At 45.3% G+C, this 18,786-nt stretch overlaps 1 protein-coding gene across 2 annotated transcripts in view; it reads right to left on the reverse strand.

Annotated features, from left to right (window-relative positions):
• Gcnt2 (glucosaminyl (N-acetyl) transferase 2 (I blood group)) overlaps positions 1-18,786 on the reverse strand; it is a 95,193-nt gene extending 76,407 nt beyond the window's left edge. Inside the window, exons 1-2 of one of the 2 annotated variants that reach the window (XM_075969843.1) lie at positions 18,653-18,786; positions 16,194-17,653 (exon numbers count right to left, since the gene is read on the reverse strand). In XM_075969843.1, coding sequence (XP_075825958.1) covers positions 16,194-17,115 — 922 coding nt within the window. In that variant the 5' untranslated portion in view covers positions 17,116-17,653; positions 18,653-18,786. Of the gene's footprint in view, positions 1-16,193; positions 17,654-18,602 lie in introns of both variants that reach the window. The other variant, XM_075969845.1, reaches the window with a different exon arrangement.

Consider the following 18,786-nt stretch of genomic DNA (forward strand, 5'->3'; position numbering starts at 1 on the left):
CAAAAAAAAAAAAAAAAAATCAAACCAACTATAAATGCACAGAAAAAAAGAAAAATGTTGGTATGGGAAGTACTACAGATTGGTGCACCAATGTGGGTTGACTAAATCCACTTTTAAAAAGCCTGAAAGGGGTTCCAGGACAGGCTCCAAAGCCACAGAGAAACCCTGTCTCGAGAAACCAAAAAAAAAAAAAAAAAAGCCTGAAAGGAAATTCTAGACACACACACACACACACACACACCAAGAGTTTACTGCAGCTTCTTGCTGTTTGCTGGCAGTGAGCAGGAGCCCCACAGCTCCTTTAAGAGAGGTCCTCCTGATTCAGCAGTAACAACAACAAAAGTACAGTTTTGGAACAGCGGCTTCTGGGGCAGTGCTGCTAGCACAAACTCTGACTCTTTTGGGAAGTCTGGTTACGGAGCATTTAAATGGGATTTGTGAACAGAGTGCTACAACTTGCTTAATGGCAACACAGACCTGCTGTGACCCCACCCTGGATCTGGGGCCGAGAGACTGGCTCTCAGAGGCAATGAACAGACCTCCAACATATTGGACTGGGCGGAGCCAAAAGGCAAAGCAGCCTTAGTGCTAGTCAGACCGCAGCTTAGCACTTTTAAAAGTACTCCGGGACAGAAAAGGATTTCAGATACAAAAAGACAGATTCAGACAGCGCCCTTCCCCCTACAACAGAATGTAGTCAGAGGACAGACTGTGAGATGGAAGAAACCAAATGGCAAAAGTCGCAAATACTCCCTAGAATACTAGGACATGCCTGAGAGCTCCAGGCTAGGGAGCTGGGAGAGGGGACAGACAGAGAGAAGGGACTGGAGACAGGCCCTCCTAAAAGAAGGAACAGACCACCTGGTTCCTATAGATCTACAGAAAGGGGCTCTAATTACTGTAGCCACATGCTCTGTTCACATCAAATGACCTGCTTTGCTTTTTTTTTCCTTTAATTTATTTTTGTTTAATTGCCTGGTCAAGCAGAAACTTGGATTCACCCTTAACTATATTACGTTGGACAGTTAATCCCTTTTCCCCTTCTCCCTCCTCCCTTTCCAAGTCGTCCAGGCTGGCATTGAGTTCCGTCTTTCTGCTACTGTCTGTAAAATAGCTGGGATTGCAGATGGTGCCACCATCCAGCATGACCATCTCTTCATGGATCTCACTGAGCAGAAATGCAGCCATTCAACAGAGAAGAATGACTAACTTAGGATCTGGGGACCCCAAGCTTGGCAGTAGATCCCCTATCTTCTTTGTGTGAGGTCCTGGGTTCCATTGCAAAAATTTTGAAAACACTGAGCATAATGGTACAACATGGATCAGCATCTCCACTCTTGTCATTTGCTAAGGAGACATGACAGCATATGTCCCCAAAGGTCATTCACCGATGTCCATAACAGCAGCATTCCTCAGAGATAAAAGCAGGAACAGCACAAGTGTCTGTCAGTAACCTAAGGGATGCACAAAGCCCTGCACCCCTGCACCCTTACATTCCTGCACCCCTGCATCCCTGTACCCTTGATCTCTGCGCTCATGCAGCCCTGCATCCTTGCAGCCCTGCACCCCTGCATCCCTGCACCCTTGTAACTCTGCACTCGTGCAGCCCTGCAACCCTGCATCCTTACACCCCTGTAGCCCTGCATCCTTGCAGCCCTGCACCCCTGTATCCCTGTAGCACTGCACCTCTGCACTCATGCAGCCCTGCAGCCATGCATCCTTGCAGCCCTGCACTCCCGCATGAAACAGTGCTGCAAAGCAGATGAGAAGCCAGATACAGATTTAAGCCCCAACAACAATGAACTCAAAACCATGCCTCAGTAAAATGGTTACCACACAAAGGAGCCCCAACTGCGTGCTTCTACTCATACCCAACTTCCAGAAAACGTGATCCTAAGTTAGGATTAGTGTGGGAAGTGGCTGTCAGTGAGTGGGATTACAGGCATGAACTAGGTTTCCCTTGGAGGCGGCACTGATTTGCTTCCAGGCAGGGTCACACTGGTAACCCTGACTGTCGTGAAACTTGCCAGGCAGACCAGGCTAGCTTTGAATTCATGGTCATTCTCTTGCAACATAAGGAAACTCACACAGAGAAAATCCCTGTATCTAACAGAGTCCTAAACCACAGCCCTGCAGGGAGGATCTGTGACCATAAGAAGCACTTGGGGAGGGACAGAGGGAATAAGGTGGTGCCCCCTCAATGGGGAGAGAGCAGAGGCAGCGGGATAAAGAGGGTAAAGAGGGTGGCTCATCAGAGCAGTTCATGTGGCCTCAGTCACCAGCACAAAATAACTCATGATTTTAATAATCATCAAAAATAATTGGCTTTTTTTTCTAAGCAAAGGACTCAGGGAAAAGCTGGTATAAAGGTCTATCTGGGAACAGCAGTTACTCAAGATTCCAAGTCAGAGCCAAACAACCCACTTCGACTACATTTTCTGGATATTTTAAACCAAAGCCTTGCAGGGCCCAAATCACTCAAGCAAAATTCCATACATGCTTTTTTTTTATTCCCTCATTTTTCTAGACAGGAACAAAAACCACACAACTTCAATCTTCAGACTCATAAAGAGGGCTGTTTATACTGAGCAGTCTAACGACTGAGAACCCCTCACCCCCCACTCCGCAGATCACCCACACGCCCACTGAGAGTGTTTTCTGAATGGTGTCACAGAGGTGGGAAAGGGTATGGCCTTTGAAGAAGCCCGTGGGCGTGGGCACAGTAGCATAGAACTCTTCCCTAAGAACTGCTTAAAAACTTGAGTCAGGGGCCGAAAAATCATTAGATAAACTTTATGCAAGAGAAGGGAAAATGTGTTTGTAGACAATATTTTTTGAGACGAATGCAATAGAACAACTGTCTCTGGATACCTGTGAGGCTTAGGTCTGGCCCCTCTATGGAACCAGGGTCTGAAGAGGTTCTGGTCCCTTCTATACCATGGCACAGTGCCTGCACAGAGCCTAACATCCTTTGTAGATTTTAAATCAGCTCTAAATGACATACATTTATTTATTTAGGGTTTTCCAAAACAGGGTCTCTCTGTGTAACAGTTCTGGCCAGTCCTAGAACTCACTTTGTAGACCACAGTGGCCTTGAACTCAGAGACCCACCTGCCTCTGCCTCCTGAGTGCTGGGATTAAAGGCTTGGGCCACCACTGTCCGATTCCAGATAACTTTAAATACCCAACACAATGTAAAAACAGTGTTATGAGTGCTTATACGATTAGACCATATTGTCTAGGCCCTAGACTCTAGGGAATAATGAGAAGAAAAAGACCAGGATGCTGTTTTTGTTTCTTTCCTGTTTTCCACCCGAGATTAGTTGAATCCTAGGATGGAAAGCGAGCCTGTCTGGAGGACTGATGGATCTTTTCTGCCCTAATTGTGTTCCTCATTCCACAAGCTTCTGGCAGCCCTTCTGCATGACGAGGTTAGGTGAACATGGAATGTGGTTGCAGTCTTTCCCTTCACTTCCTCACATCTGGTATTGGCAGAGAACAGAGGAATGTGTTATAGGCAGACCTGAGATCCACTGGACGCCATGGAGGTGTCAAAAAGGAAGTATGTGGGGGCTGGTTCTGGGGGAGGAGAACGGAATGGAGTGGTGACACTCTGGTTGGCTCCCAAGGGCAGCTGATAAGAAGGAATAAAGTCAAGAACATTCCAGAACAAAGGGAGGGCAGGTATGAGGGCGGGCAGAATATTTATCTTGGGAGCAACAACCTAAAGTGACCTAAGCTCTTAGGAGAGACTTTTAACCAGTCCCAGAGTGTTACTTCCTTGAGAAAGTAAAGACCAGGCAGACACAGGTGACACAGGGAGAAAACAAATTCCTGAGACCTCCTGTGGCCACAATCCCTCTGCCTCCTAATCACAAACTTCACCTGATGCCTTCCAAACCAGACATGAATGGGCTTTGTTTTCTTTTTCTTAACCTCACACAGGAGTTTTAGAAGAGTGATATGAACTGCTCAAGAGTTAACAGCAAGAGGGGCTGGAGAGATGGCTCAGAGGTTAAGAGCACTGGCTGCTCTTCCAGGGGTCTTGAGTTCAATTCCCAGCAACCACATGGTGGCTCACAACCGTCTGTACTGAGATCTGGCGCCCTCCTCTGGCATGTGGGCATACATTGAGGCAGAATGTTATATACATAATAAATAAATTTAAAAAAATTAAAAAAAAAAGAGTTAACAGCAAGAAATCCTTGTTTGCTAGGCAGTGGTGACACAGACCTATAAGGTGGATCTGAGTTCAAAGCCAGCCTGGTCTATGGAGCAGGTTCCAGGACAGGCAAAGCCACACAGAGAAGCCCTGTCTCAAAAAGGAAAAAAAGAGAAAGAAAGAAGAAACCATGTTTGCGTCTCTTGAGTCACGTTCAGTTTGTGAACTCTTTAATCCTTTTCCAGATGTACAAAGAGATATTTCATCCTCAGAATCTAAAAGAGGATTTAGGCTCTGAGAAATTAGGTATCTTGTGTGAAGACTGTTGGTGGTAGAGCCAGGCTCTAAGCCAGGATTCTTGGCTGCTAACTCCCATTGCTGTAGCTTGATGGGGTAGTTCCAGTGGCAGACACAGGCCATGCCTATCCTGTAAGGATCAGATGCCACCTTCAGCACCACAGTAGTGATGATGATGATGATGATGATGATGATGGTATCCCATCAATGAGTACCATCTGACTGTGCAGAGTACGTAGATGTGGTGTAGGTTGTCTATGGAGCCCGCTCAATAGTCTTCACAAATCTAACACATATTTCAATTGACATCAGTGGCTCTGGTTCCATTTGTTATGATCTGCTGGCCTGGTCTGTCACCTGGGTACCCTGTCCCTTTAAGAGACAAGCCCTGCCCTCTCCCAACCTCTACCCTTCTGCTGAGGGAAGCAAGATGTCATGCCTCCTCCAGCCTGCATGCACTCCTCTCTTTTTCCCTCTCTCTTCTCTTCCCCCCTCTCTTTGTGCCTCTCTCTCTCTTCTTTCCCCTTCTCCCCTTCCATAGCCCACTAAATAAACTATACCCAAACCCTCTCTCTGCATGGTGTGCCTATCCATCTCACACGCTGCCGCAGCTTCCTGCCTGGGACCCTCCGCCACTCCTGGCCCACTGGCCCTGGAGGAACTGAGCAGCTTTTATCTAAACCATAACACTGTTGTCCTCAACTCTCAGTTTCTTCAATCAAATTTTGACTTAAAGAAAGCTTTTAAATTCATTCATTTGGTATACGTATGTGTGTGGGTCCTGGGACTTGAACTCATATCATCAGACTTGATGGCAAATGCCTTTATCCACTGAGCCATATTGTTGGGTCTTCCAATCAACTTTTAACTTCCTCGTGATAAAATTAAGATAGGTCACCACAGGAAGAAATGCTTGGCCGAAAGGAAGAAAGAAAAAAAAAAGAAGGAGGGAGGGAGGGGGGAGGGAAAGAGTGAGGGAAGAAGCAAGGGAGGAAGGAACTGCTGCTAGAGGAACAATACAATATAAAAACTGACTTGTGTCTCTGTTTGATCCTTTGAGATCCTAAAAGATATAAGAATAAAGGGGCAGCATAATCTTTTTTAAAAATATTTTTATTATTTGCATGCACATGTGTGTATGTCTGTATATGTCTGTACATGTGCATGCACCTGAGGTTAGTGTCTTCCCCTGGAGTTGGAGTCACAAGCAGTTGTAAGCTGCCTGATGTAGATGCTGGGAATTGAACTTGGGACCCACCCCTACCCTGTAAGAACAATATATGTTCTTAATTACTGAGCCATCTTTCCAGCCCTGGGGCAACATAATCTTTATTATTCAACATGTTTTCTTTCTTTTCTTTGTGTGTTCATGTGGGTGAGAGTACACAGGTGTGTGTGTGTGTGTGTGCATGCGTGTGTGTACGTGTGTGCACATATGTGTGTATGTGTATGTGCATGCCTGTGGAGGCAAGACGACAATCTTAACTGTCATTTCTCAGGTGCTGTCTGGAGGCTAGATATTTCCACTACTTAAATCTCAGCTCCTGGCACCTGGGCTCAAGGAACACACCAGTCTCAACCGGTTACGACAGACAGCACTAAAAATGAAAATGCAGTAAGTCTGCTATGTCCAGGGTCCGGGAAATGCAGTAAGTCTGCCATGTCCAGGGTCCAGGAAATGCAGTAAGTCTGCCATGTCCAGGGTCCAGGAAATGTAGTAAGTCTGCCATGTCCAGGGTCCGGGAAATGCAGTAAGTCTGCCATGTCCAGGGTCCGGGAAATGCAGTAAGTCTGCCATGTCCAGAGTCCAGGAAAGATACTTGCTATGGGGTGAAGCAGTGCTGGTTCAGAGCCCAGATCCAAGGGCAACGGAACGCAGAAACAGAGGAGTCTGTTTCCCGGGCTCACCATCGCCACTTTCTTTTTTCCTCTATTCCTTCCCTTTTCGGCACTGTGCTAGTTTGGAAGTGAAACATCTTTGCAGTAGTGATCATAGGTCGGGTCTTTGGGAAGAGATCCAGGTCATGAGGGCTCTGACCTCATCAATGGTTTCACAGTTTAATGGGAGTCTGGAAGACTGTAGAAATGTCAGGAGGTGGAACCCCACACCGGAGGGTATAATTTGTCCCAGATCCATTCTCTCCTATACTTTGCTTCCCAGTAACCTCGAGCCAAACAGCTCTGCTCCACTGTGTGCCTCTGGCCATACTCTCTCTACCTCACCTTAGACCTAAAAACAACAGAGCCAAGCAACCGTGGGCTAAAACCTCCGAAACTGCAAGCCAAATTAAATCTTGGCTACTTTACATAGATGCTCCTGGGGAAATGCAAATCAAGTCTACATGGCTATTTCAGCTCCCCCAGTCAGAATGCCATTCATTGGGAAAGCAGATTCTGGTAAAGACGTGGGTGAAGAAGAGCCTTTGCCCCTACTGGAGAGGGTGTGAGAAGGTGCAGCCTCTATGCAAATGAGCATGGAAGTTCCTCAAAAAACTAAAATCATCATGTGATCCAGCTATATGACCTTTGGCCTAGACAGGAAGGGAATCTAAGTCAGCGTACAACAGAGATGTGCACACATTTGCTTATTACTGTGTGGTTCACCAGGGCCGACGTACAAAGTCAGCCTAGGTGTCTACCAACAGATGAATGGATGATAATGTGGAGTTATACACAATGGAGTTTTATTTAGCTTTAAAGAAGAATAAAATTGTGTCATTTGTAAAAAAAATGGACGGAACTGGAGATCATTATGCCAAGTGATGTCACACTCTGGAAGACAAATATTATGTGTTTTCTCTCATGTGGGGAATGTGTATATATATATGTACATATACATATATAGGTGTGTATATATATATGTGTGTGCACATATATACATATACACACATGGATGTTTACTTCAAATATGTAAGGCATGAAGGTATAAAAGGAGTGAGGGATGGAGGGTGTGCTGGGTTAGTTGCTTGTCAACTGGACACAAACTTGAGTCATCTAGCTCCAGAGAGGGAACATCAATTAAGAAAATGTCTCCATCAGATTGGCCCAAAGACAAGACTCTGGGGGCATCTTCTTGATTGATGTTTCATGTTCCTCTTTGCTCTCTGCTTTGGTTCCTGCCTTCAGTTTCCTGCCTTGGTTCCCTTGCTGGTGGACTGCAGTCTGTAAGCCAAATAAGCCCATTCCCTTTCCCAAGTTGATTTTGGTCAGTGTTTGTCTGACAGCCACAGAAGGCGAACAAGGACAAGTGGGAGGTGGAGGAGAGGACAAGAAAGGGGAACTGGGTAAATGAGCAAAGCTCATGAAGTCCATGTGTGAAGGGTACATAGAAAAACATCATTCTGTGCAATCACTGTTTTAAAAAAAATTCGGTTTTGACTGTGGTGATGCGTGCTTTTGATCCCAGCACCTCGGAGGCTGGGGCAGGTAGATAGCTGTGAGTTCAGGCCAGCCTGGTCTACATAGTTCTAGATCAGCCAGGGTTGCATAGGGAGACCCTGTCCCCAAAGCAAACAACAACAAAACAATAAAAATAAAGATCTGTTTTTGTTATAGCAGCAGAAAGCTGACTAAGACCTTGGCGTTCTTTTTCTTTCCTTCCTGCCTCTCACAAAGATTTGTTTCTAAAGGCTCGTCTCTCATTCATTCATTCATAGTTTAACATAAATTTGAAACAAGCTATGGTTCAAAATACTAATTTGTACCAAAGGAAGTAGAAACCATTGATCAGTTTGGAAGTCATTAATGCTAAGGGATACATGACCAATGAAACTAACCCACCATGATTTCCTAATCAGGAGTGAAGTCATTCGGCTTAGATGATAAGTAACCAAGGGGAAAACAGCAGGTGGATGATCAGTCACGGGGGAAACAGCAGGTGGAAATCACTCACAATACAATAGCGTGGTAGGCTCAAAGTGAAACAACATCCTGTGGCTGGATTAGAGAGGACTGGATAGATGGGAGAAAGACAAGGAAGAAGAGAGGGAGGCTATTAGACCTGAGGGAAAAAACACAGTTCCACAGCCAGCTGCTTCTCCTAACAGGGAGTCAGAGAGGAGCCCCTTACTGGTTTTTGTTTTGTTTTTGTTATTTTTTAGGTCCCTTTTATGAGGAAGGGTTAGGGTTGATAGAAATCAGCTGTCGAGATAACTGGCCAGAAGAGTCGGGTACTCAGGGCTCAAGACTGTCTGTGCGGTAGATAAGGGCAAGAATACATCTCACGAAAGCAGAGTCATCAAGGTGCCTGGGAAGACATACTTTAGTAGGGCAAAAGGGCAGTCATGTCTCAGAGCTCAAGAGTTCAGCAAGACAAAGGGGTGGACATACATCACGGGGTCACAAGTTTAGTATAGGTTGGAAAACACGGTTTGCTGGATACATTAGGCTTAGGAAACAAACTTATTCTTGTACGGAGTTTTAATAACAGTGTATAGCAACGTGGCTCCTGTTTTGTTTTCAGGGATTCCTATTTCCCAATGGTGACCAAAGCTTATTTGGTAATGCCCTAAAACCTGGTGTGAATTCCCTGTCTGCTAATCAGGTATCCGATCTATCTGAGTAGACACAAGGAAAGCGCTTCTCAAAGGTTGTATGTGCGGGCAGCCATGTTTTTGCTTCCTCCTTGTAAAGCACAGGACACCACCACATGGCTTATAGCAGATGCCCCACTTGGAACATAGGTTTAGGCACCTGCATGCAAGGAAGTTAATGTCCATTTCGCTATACTCCTGCTACAGGGTCTAAAGCAGGTGGCATTCAGAGATGACTGAGCATGGACTCAAACATACACTAGAGGGAAGGGAAGAGATTCTGATTCACAGGTTCGTGCGTTGCCCCAATAGGTGCGGACTCTGGAATTCGAGGAAAATCGGCAAAGCCAGGCAAGCAGAGATAGACAAACTGACCTTTCCTTCATGGCATCAAGAACTGGTATAGGGAACCCTGTCTCAAACCCCCCCCCCCCCCAAAAAAAAGAGAACTGGTATATAGACAGTGTGATCCATCTGTGACAGTCCCCACCCACTGGCCACATGGAGAAGTGATATTTCTGATTCAAACACTTACTTATGTTACTAATACACTTATGATGTTATTTATATCAACTTCTCAGTTTCCTTTTGTTTGGGTTAGTGTGGCTCCTATGAGCTTTTAAAGTAGACACGAGGTCAGCATTCACTTTTCCTGGGCAGTGTTCTCGTTCTTCATAACAGCGAGCTTCAAGACTCTGTTATCCTAGATTCTTCTTCCAAAACTGGGGCTGGTTCCATTTTTCATTTATTAGAGAATCTTAATTTATTCTAATCTAAATTTTAAAAAATTGTGTATTTCTTTTTGTTGTTTTTTCTGTTGTTTGAGACAGGGTTTCTCTGTTAGCTTTAGAACCTGTCCTAGAACTCGCTCTGTAGATCAGTCTGGCCTCACATTCAGAGATCCACCTGTCACTGCCTCCCAAGTACTGGGAGTAAAGGCGTGAGCCACCACCGCCTGGTCAAACTGTGTGTTTCTATGCTCACATGTTTGTGTGCACTCGTAAGCACATGCGTGTAGAGGGCAAAAATCAATGCTGTCTTCTTCAATTGCTAGTTGAACCTTATTTTTTTGAGACAGGGTCTCTGCCTGAACCTTGAGTTCCTGGTTTGGCTAGGCTGGCTAAACCAGCCAGAAAACCCCAAGCAGTGAAATTCTGCGTGTGCATAGCCATGCCTAGCTTTTTTATGTAGCTGGAAGGGACCAAGCTCGGGTCCTCATGCTTGCATGGTAAATACTTTATAAACTGAGCCATATTCCTACTCCAGACTTTTATTTTTGAACTGGAGTCTCGTATAGGCCTTGAACTTGCTGTATAGCAAAGACTGGCCTTGAACTCCTGACCTTCTAGCCTCTGACTCCTCAAACAACAAATCTTTAAATTAAGATTCTTCAAGTCCTAATCAAATTGAATATTCTTTTTGTCTACTCAAGTTCAAGAGTGTTCAATCTTTTGACATCGTGACATGCATGCCCTTTGGACTCACTTGCCTTGGTTCTTTCCAGTTGTGACATCTTTTCCTCTGTCTTTGCCATCACTGAGAATCTTCATTATAAATCTCTGATCACTGTGACCAACATAAATGTTTAAGTTGGGAGTGTAGATCCCAGCCCCTCGCATCTGTCCCAGGCTTGAGAGTTGTATTAGTCTGGATTCCAAATTCCAGGACCACTCCCACAAAGTATTTAAATGAACGCCCAAAAGAAGAACACAGGGTCTCTTTTCCTTCCTCTCCATGGTGGTCGCATTAGTGACCTCCTGGTTCCCCCTCGGGACCACCCGAGAGCACAGGAATTCCATTAAACCTGGGTATTTCCTAATTTGGCTTGTTGTGATTTGGCTTGATTGGGATTTTTGCGTCGGCGGAGAGCTCGCATTAGGAAATATTCCTAACAATAATAATTTATCCTCTTGCTCAAAGCTGCACCCATCACTGGAAGAGCCCTTGCCACAAAAATGCTGCTGTTTCCCACATTGGCAGCCTAACAGTTGAACAAGACACCTAGATCTTCGGTTCACTTCTACCCTCATGATCCAGACCTATCCACAGGCCTCCCTTAAGTAGGATAAGAGTTGGCAAGACCAGGCTCTGTTCTGCCGCAAAGAGGGAAGCTCCACCCACTTAACCCAGAGGCTGTGCAGAGTTGAATTGGTGTCTTTGGTTTCCCTTTCTTTGCTGATACCACTGCCCACCACGGTTCAAATAGAAGTCCAGGTCCAAAGCATGGATCATGCAGAGAAGCAGGGTGTTGCCAATAGTTTCTGTTCAACCAACCAGTAACAACTATGGATTCTCAAGTCGGGATGGAAGAGTCTCTGGGCCATATATGTGTCCAACATAGGAGGTTCCCCCACAACATTCCTCAGCCTGTACCCCTCTGACTTAGGTTTGGGTCACACAGCTGCCCACTGTGTTCCCAGCATCTCTGCTTCTACCATCTTCTGTCTACCTGACCCCAGATTCTTTTTCCCACACCACAGCGATTGTTCTTCCTTTAGTGACAAGGTTTTTAATTAAGAAACTTCAGGTTTACCCACACACTGAGACAATGGGGATGTTCTATTGGGAACTCACCAAGGCCAGCTGGCCTGGGGCTGAAAAAGCCTGGGATAAAACCGGACTCTCTGAATATAGCGGACAATGAGGACTACTGAGAACTCAAGAACAATGGCAATGGGTTTCTGATTCTACTGCACGCACTGGCTTTGTGGGAGCCTAGGCAGTTTGGATGCTCAACTTGCTAGACCTGGATGGAGGTGGGGGTTCCTTGGACTTCCCACAGGACAGGGAACCCTGATTGCTTTTCGGGCTGAGGAGTGGGGGGACTTAATTGGGGTAGGGGGAGGGAAATGGGAGGCGGTGGCGGGGAAGAGACAGAAATCTTTAATAAATAAATAAATTTAAAAAAAAAAGAAACTTCAGTTTTTTTCCAGACTGAGTACTTTTTTTTGTTTATCTTAGTCCTTTCTGAGAAAACTAGAAATGGGGTGTTTGGTTTTTTTAACGCTTGGCTGCTCTCCCAGGAACAATGCTTTAGAATTTGGTGGCGCGCCTGAACCCATGTCACAGTCTAAATACCATGGGAGGAAGAAGTGGGGATTTCACCTTTTCTATTCTGGTCACTGAAAGTAGGGAGGGCTGGGCCCAAAGGTACATCTCCATCCTTCCAGTGCTGAGGACACTGAGGCAGGAAGACTGCTTAGAGGTTGAGGCTAGCCTGGACTACATGCAAAACCTCATCCTGACAAACCAGAGAGAGGGAGGGAGGGAGAGAAGAGAAAAGAGAGAGAAAGGAGGAGAAATATAATATATTTAGGAGTTCCAACCTGTCTTTGAAGCCTGAGTCTTTTAACCCAGTACATTGCCTGCTTCCTGTTCTGAGAAATTCAGACTTTGAACACTTTCTATATCTAGGAAGCTTTGTGGGCAAAGATCTAATATAAGCCTTCTCAATGATTCATAACCCAACAGGGGAGTTCTGCCCACTCATTCCAACCTCAGAGGGGCAGTCTTTGGCAGTCTTCTTAAGCGCCAGGTGATGGTAACATTCTTAATATGTGTTAAATTTCCAAACTAAAAAAAACCTCTAATCTGACCAGAACCTTGATGGCAGCTACATTTACTCCCAGAGACAAGTTCTCACTATGTAGCCCTGGCTAGCCTGTAACTTACCATGTAGATCAGGTTGGCCTCACAGTAATCCAACTGCCTCTGCCTCCTGAGCACTGGGATTAAAGATGTGTACCACCAAGCCCACCTCTAGCTGCTCTTCATGAACTGTTATTTAGGGTTGAGTTCAAATAGCACTGACTGAAATCACCACAAGGAACTTGAGATCACTCAGATAATTTGGGACTTGTGTCAAGGAAGGTAGAGTTATTTCAGAAGCAACTGATAGACAATAGAAAAGATTTAGTTGGGTGGTGGTGACACATGCCTTTAACCCCAGCACTCGGGAGGCAGAGGCTGCCAGATCTCTGAGTTTAAGGCCAGTCTGGTCTACAGGGTGAGTTTTAGAATAGCCAGGGCTATAAGGAGAAACCTTGTCTTCAAAAACAATCAAAAAAACAAACATCAGCTTTAAAAGATGAAGTTTAGGAGACTGTGGCTTATCACTGTGTCTTCACTACTGAGAGATGAGTGTGTGATCTAACAGTTTTGAAATGTCTTTGTTTCTACTAAGGCAGTGATCTAGAACTCCTTGGGGTCATTTATGTTTCTAATTCAATTCCAACAAGGAACGAGAGAGAGAGAGAGAGAGAGAGAGAGAGAGAGAGAGAGAGAGAGAGAGAGAGAGAGAGAATGGATGGAAAAGAAGAGAAATAAAGAAAGGTTATCTCTTTCTCCCACTTTTTAAAGGTTAATTTATTTTCTATGCGGTTCTGCCTGCAGGCCAGAAGTGGGTACCAGATCACCAGATGTCATTATAGATGGTTGTGAACCACCATGTGGTTGCTGGGAATTGAACTCTGGACTTTGGAAAAAGCAGTCAGTGCTCTTAACTGCTGAGCCATCTCTCCAGCCCCCTGATCCCCTCCCCCACTTTGTCTTATAAGTTTCAGTTTTTGAAGGCTGGCACTCAAGTAGCCTAGCCTGGCCTTAAACTCCCCGCATCACTCAGAATGACCTTGAATTCCCGAGCCTTCCATCTCCCAAATGCTGGGATCGTAGACCATGGTGATCAAGCTACTTCCCATTTAAAAGGATGGGAATTTAATCATGAGGTAATGAGGGTAAAAATATTCAAGTCACTGTTCAAATTGTTTTTATATTATTTAATCTTAATTTATTCCCTTTTCAAACAAGCTATTTTGTTTTTACTCTATTGTATTGTGGGTGTGTTATCTATGTGGGGTACCTACATGAGAGTAAGGTGTTCTTGGGTACCGGAAGAGGGCATCAGATCAACCGGAGCTTCAGTTACAGGTAGATGTGAGCTGCCTGATGTGGGTGCTGGGGTCTCAACTTGGGTCCTCTGCAAGAGTAATACAAGCTCAGAGTCCATGTCTCTTTGTGGGACTCCTAGCAGTGAGATAAGGACCTGTCCCTGATGCTTGGCTGGCTTTTGGGAACCTGTTCCCCGTGTTGGATTGCCTTTCCCAGTCTTGAGGCAAGGGCAAGAACTCAGTCCTGCCTCAATTTGAACCCATGGAAGACCTGCCCTTTACTGAACGGAGATGGAGGAGTTGAAGGGGAGGGGTTTGGGAGTGGAGGGGTGGAGGAGAGGGGTGGGGGTGGGAGTGGGGGGCACTGGGAGGAGAGGAGGAGGGGAAACTTCTGCCAGTATGTAAAATAAATGAAAAAATGTTATTTAAACATTTAAATTAAAAAAGAGTAGTACAAGCTCTTAATTGTTGAGACATCTCTCCAACACTATAATGCCTTTCTTTCTCTTTCTCCCCCCCCCCCATCTCAATGTAGTCCTGGTTGGCCAGGTACTCATTATGTAAACCAGGCTGTCCTCGAATTTACAGACCTCAGATGGCCTTTGTTTCCTAAATGCTGAGATTAATGACTTGCGTACCCTCTGGCTGCCTCAGGGTGGTGTTACTAAAATAGGAAGTAGTTTTAATTTTTTCCTTTTGAGTAGTTAAGTGTTTGCTCAATCTCCTGCCTGTGTCATGAGAAAATACACATCTAGAATGGGTCTACGGGCCCAGGGCTGGGGAGGTCGGCAAAACCAAACCATGCAATCAAGTTTGCACCTTGGCTCTGCTAGTCCATTTGTTCACTTATAAAACAGGTTTGAGTCGTATCTCCCAGCCTGTGAGCAGAACGCCTGTAAAGAATTTTTTTTTTTTTTTTTGGTTTTTCGAGACAGGGTTTCTCTGTAGCTTTGGAGCCTGTCCTGGAACTAGCTCTTGTAGACCAGGATGGCCTCGAACTCCCAGAGATTCACCTGCCTCTGCCTCCCAAGTGCTGGGATTAAAGGTGTGCGCCACCACCGCCCGGCTCTGTAAAGAATTTTTTATTTACATTAACAGCAATGGTGTGTGTGTGTGTGTGTGTGTGTGTGTGTGTGTGTGTGTGTGTGTGAATGAAACGGGACAGAAAATCTTTTTTTTTTTTTTTTTGGTTTTTCGATGGGGAATCCAGTCATTTGTAACTACATGGGAAAAAACCTTTATGCTAGGAAAATACTATGCAAACTGAACAACGTCAGAAACTGAAAGACAGGGGCTGGAGAGATGGCTCAGTGGTTAAGAGCATTGCCTGCTCTTCCAAAGGTCTTGAGTTCAATTCCCGACAACCACATGGTGGCTCACAACCATCTGTAATGAGGTCTGGTGCCCTCTTCTGGCCTGCAGACATACACACAGAATTGTAAACATAACAAATAAATAAATATTAAAAAAAAAAAAGAAAGATACCATGGCTGTTGAATGTTGTCCTGATTTAAAAAAAAAAAAGAAACTGAAAGACAAAATACTATATGATTTTACAGATATGTGGATCCTAAAGGAAAAAAAAAAGAAATTGACAGGAGAGCAGAATGATGGCTGTAGGAAGGGAATAATAGACAGTTGCTGGTCAAAGGGTACAGAATCCCCGGCAGACAGAGGAATAGGTTAGAGAAGGCAGCGTAGCAGAGTAACTACAGATGACTGGACATCAACTAAGACAGCAGCCTTCAAGAGTCCTGTCCTCTCCGCAGGAACGACAGGCAAGCAAGATATCCCAAGCAGCTTGTGGTTCATCTCACAGTGTTTGTTCGTATCAATGTGTAACATTACGATTTGCAAATAAAATTAGGAATTAAAAAAATTACAAATAAATCGTCCATGCTCAAAAACATTTGAAACTGTCAGGTTTGTTATTTTAAATTATTTACTTCTGGCCGCAGTGGCACACCTGCCTTTGATCCTAGCAGGTGGATTTCTGAGCTCAAGGTCAGCCAGCCAATTCTGCCTGCCGAGTTCTGAGGACAGCCAGAGCTGCACAGAGAAACCCAGTCTCGAAATTCTACCTCCTCCATGCTTTTTGTTTTGCTTTGTTGTTTGTTTCTACCATCTTTTGAGAAGCTTATTCAGCAATGATTGAACATGAAGACAGATACAGTGACTTATAACCAAAATCACCCAGATACTCAGGAAGTCATGACAGTTCATGAGTCCCAGGCCAGCCTGGGCTAAACACAGCAAACTGAGCTGCAAATAAATAATACCATTGAGAGGAAGGTGAGAGGAACAGAATATACATACCGGGAATCCTATTGAGTGTCACCCAGAAATGCTCGTCGGGACTGTAGGTGTCCTTGGACCAGGAGAGTAAGTTCAGTGAACGCTGATCTTTGAGGACAAAGTTAGCAAACTCCCGGGTGAGAGCCACATAGGCAGTGCCAAAATAAATGGTCATATTGTGAGGAGCAGGAGTTTTTAATTTTGGCGTAAAGCGCACATAGGGATTTTTAGCGTTTAATTGTTCCTGGTGGATGTACTTGGTCCTACCAATGGCGTGAGCAGGAGGCAGCACCCCTGGGGTGAGATTCTTCCCAATAAACCCTTTCAGGTACTGAACTATTTCCCTGTTGGTTTTCAGGGGGAAGTCCTGCCCGCAGGTGTTGAGGACAAACTTCCAGGGGACCTCAGAGGCCACCAGATCTTCCATGCAGTTCAGGTCTGCCTGGAGCCGGGAGAAGCCAGCATAGACCACAGCCTCTGTCTTAGAGGCCAGGAAGGCATTGGGGAAGCAGCTTAGTAACTGCTGGACGGCATCTTTAAAAGTCTCTGACGCCTTCTTATCCACATGCACACAGTAGACATTCTGGGGCATGTAAATCGCCCTGAAGAGCCTTTCAAAGGTGTCAAAATCTTTGTGGACAGTCATGATGAAAGCCAAAGGGAAGCCAGCTTCTTCTTCGGAGAGAGTTTCTGTTATGTAGTGGTTTTGAACTCTGTACTGGGAACAGGTGAAGTTTTCCAGGGTCATTGTCCTCGGGCTGTACGCTGGGTAAAAATTCTCCTCACTCACTATCTGAAAACAGACTTCTGCTAAGACGGAAGCATTGGGAATCACCCTTGGGAAGTGATTGTTCTCCCACAATTTGCTGTTGTAAATAAATACAAACACCAAGGCAACAAAAACAGACAGACTAAAAAGACGCCGGTAGTTCCAGGAGCCCATCGTCTAAAGCCAGGAAACGAGCAAAATGTCTTTACAGACGGGATTGGAGAGGCGTGTCTTTCAACTTACATTTTCTCCAAGTCCAGACATCGTCCCTCCTGGATGTGGCTCTAATGAGCAGCGTGTAATGTCTTGGTCCTTTCTCCTCTTCTCTTCCCCTTTCCTAGCTTGCTTATATTTTCATTTTGCGTTGACAGACTTCCTTAGCAGCTCCGTTGCCCAGCCTCCAACCAACTTACAACCAACTACTACACAAAAATCCAATTAATTACTAGACAAAAATGCCCTATCCCAGGGAGAATCCTGGGGTCAGTGACCCTACGCGTCCCCACAGGGAAATCACTATCGGTGACCTTCCAGTGATACATCTCTCTGGAGCTCTGAGCCAAGCCTCTTCTCCCAGTGGACGGCTGGTGGTAACTGTGCCTGCTTCCCCGGCTTCCTGTTAATCATTGCATTCAAATGACTGGGTTTGTTTGCTTAACCAGCTCTGCCCAGCTAAAGTTCTGAGCATGTGAACACTGCCTGGAGAGAGACTCTGTCAATTAAAGAAAAAAAAAAAAAGTCATGCTTGACAATAAATTGCTTAACCCTGCCTTTTCCCACCCGTACTCCCCGCCCCTTTCCTCCCTGGCTGGTGTGCTTTAAAGCAAGGACTGACTGTTGAGCCAAATTCTTTCCGGGGCTTAATTTTCTGTGCTGCTAGAGAAGGTCCTTAAAAAGGCATATTAACTACTATGCAGACCTCACCATATAACTCCCAGAAAGCTCCTGGACATTCGGAATAAAGGCTAAATGTTTAAAAAACAAAACAAAACAAACAAACAAACAGGAAAACGTTTAGAACCAACAGCTTCCCATCACTGTCAAATTCCATGGAAGTTAATGTTACTAAATGTCAAGCTTGTCTGTGTTTTCCCTGCACAGGATACGGGCGGAATGTTCTGATGCCCAGAGAAGGGAGAGGAGCCAAGTCAATTTTAAATAGTATAGGCGTAAAGACTTTCAGGTCCTGAAGCTTTAGTTATTTTACTTATTGTCCAGGCTGACTTCTAATGACCGACCTCAGTCGATTTTTTTTCCTCCTGGGACTCTTCAGTTTTACTAGGGAAACTGAGGCTCCCTTTTGAGGTTCTTAGTCTCACTCATACAAGAATTTAGAAATGGACTCAGAGCCGGACGGTGGTGGCACACGCTTTTAATTCAGCACTCGGGAGGTGGATCTCTGCGAGTTTGAAGCCAGCCTGGTCTACAGAGTGAGTTCCAGGACAGACAGGGCTGCAAAAGACGCCCCCCCCCCCCCGCGCCCGGACTCCAAAAACAAAACAAAACAAAAAGACTCGGAAAGAAACACCAGGACTACTTCACTAGCGTTTAAAATAAGAGGACAGTGCAGGTTATGATACAGCTCAAGTGAAAACGCGGGCAGTGTAGGGGAGGAGGGAACAGCGGAGGCGCACGGAGTGGGGGGGGCGGGGGGATATTACCTTTTAAATTAGGCGCAGGGTGGGAAGAAACAGAAAAAGGGATTGCTCACCCAAGGATGGATGTGGGTTAGGGAGCTGAGGAAAGAATCCTGACAGCGAATGGTCATTTTCAGTCCCCACCTTCTCTGGGTTGTAGTTTGAGTTTTGTTTCTACGCATGCGCTATTCACACGCTGAAAGGTCTT

This window comes from Microtus pennsylvanicus, chromosome 4, assembly GCF_037038515.1.
Source record: "Microtus pennsylvanicus isolate mMicPen1 chromosome 4, mMicPen1.hap1, whole genome shotgun sequence".
Classification (NCBI taxonomy): Eukaryota; Metazoa; Chordata; class Mammalia; order Rodentia; family Cricetidae; genus Microtus; species Microtus pennsylvanicus.